Here is a 1309-nt window from a genome sequence, read left to right as displayed (position 1 = left end):
AATACTTTTTATGAGCTGCCTATACACCCGAGTGTGTATGTATTATTTATATGCATGCGCTTCCTGTATACATAATAAGAAAAAGACCCATCATTTTCTTTCTTTTTTCTTCTTTTATTCTAATTTTTGCTTTATTTTTTGTTTTTATTTCTTTATTTTAGTCTAATTAAAGAAAAAAAGAGAAAAAAGAACCACAAGAAGTGCAGTCAATACCTTCTTTCCTTTGTTTTTCTTCCTCTCTTCTTCCCGTGCAAATATATCTTGTATATTATACCTTATTATTCTTCTTTTTTTTTCCTATTTATTCTTTTTTTATTCTTTATTTATTTATTTATAATTAAATTATTCATTATTTCCTCTTTATTTCTTCTTTTCTTCCTCTTATTTCCCTCCCTCCCTTCTTACCTCCGTACCTAACTCACATCGTGCTTGTGCCCTCTTATTCGCGTGTCTGCTGCAGCTGCTGCTCCTAAGCAGCAGCAGCAGCAGCAGCAGCAGCAGCAATGCTGCAGCAAGAAACTTTATCTCGTGTACAGAGGCAACTAGATGGATTAAGTTCTGCTGATTCGTCTCCTCTTTCTTCCCCTAATGATTTCTTTAAGGATGAACCACAAGAACCTCTTCCTGCTGCTGCTGCTGCAGCAGCTGCTGCAGCAACAGCAACAGCAACAGCAGCAGATGGTGCAGCAGAATCTGCAACAGATGCAGATGCTGCAGCAGATGACGATGTAACAATAACCTCGCCACCACCAGGAGCAGCAGCAACAGCAGCAGCAGCAGCAGCAGAAGCAGCAGCAGATCCAGAGGGTGAGGAAGACTTTGATATCCATATGCTATTAAAGGAAGGAAGACGTAAACGTCGTGCTGCTGCTGCTGCTGCAGCAGCAGCAGCAGGAGGAGGACAAGAGCAGCAGCAGCAGGAGCAGCAGCAGCAGCAGCAGCAAAAGAAGCAGCAAGTTATTCTCCCCTCTGTAGATGAGGCATTAAGAGAAGGAGAAGAAAAAGCAAGAAGGAAGCAGCAGCAGCAGCAGCAAGAAGCAGCAGCAAGAGCAGCAAGAGAAGCAGCAGAAGATCTGCAGCATGTTGCTGCTGCTCGTCCTGCTAATGCTGTTGTTAACAAACAAGAAAAACAACAACAAGGTATTTATTTATTTATTTATTTATTTATTTATTCTCTTTTTTTTCCTGTATATACATACATATACATATATATGTATATAATACATATACATATACATATATATGTATACGTATACATATACACATATAAATATAAATAAAAAAGTATATATATATATATATATATTAT

At 38.2% G+C, this 1309-nt stretch overlaps 1 protein-coding gene across 1 annotated transcript; it reads left to right on the top strand.

Moving 5' to 3' along the window:
- Window positions 1–503: 503 nt before the first annotated feature.
- Window positions 504–1140, top strand: EMWEY_00059610 (hypothetical protein; the record flags this gene model as incomplete). The annotated part of the gene is made up of 1 exon (XM_013481199.1): window positions 504–1140. A coding segment is annotated over one exon (637 nt), but the record flags the coding sequence as incomplete, so codon positions are not given.
- Between the last annotated feature and the right edge of the window lie 169 nt (window positions 1141–1309).

This window comes from Eimeria maxima, genomic scaffold, assembly GCF_000499605.1.
Source record: "Eimeria maxima Weybridge genomic scaffold, Emw_scaff2906, whole genome shotgun sequence".
NCBI lineage: Eukaryota > Apicomplexa > Conoidasida > Eucoccidiorida > Eimeriidae > Eimeria > Eimeria maxima.
This window is presented reverse-complemented; position numbering and strand designations above follow the sequence as displayed.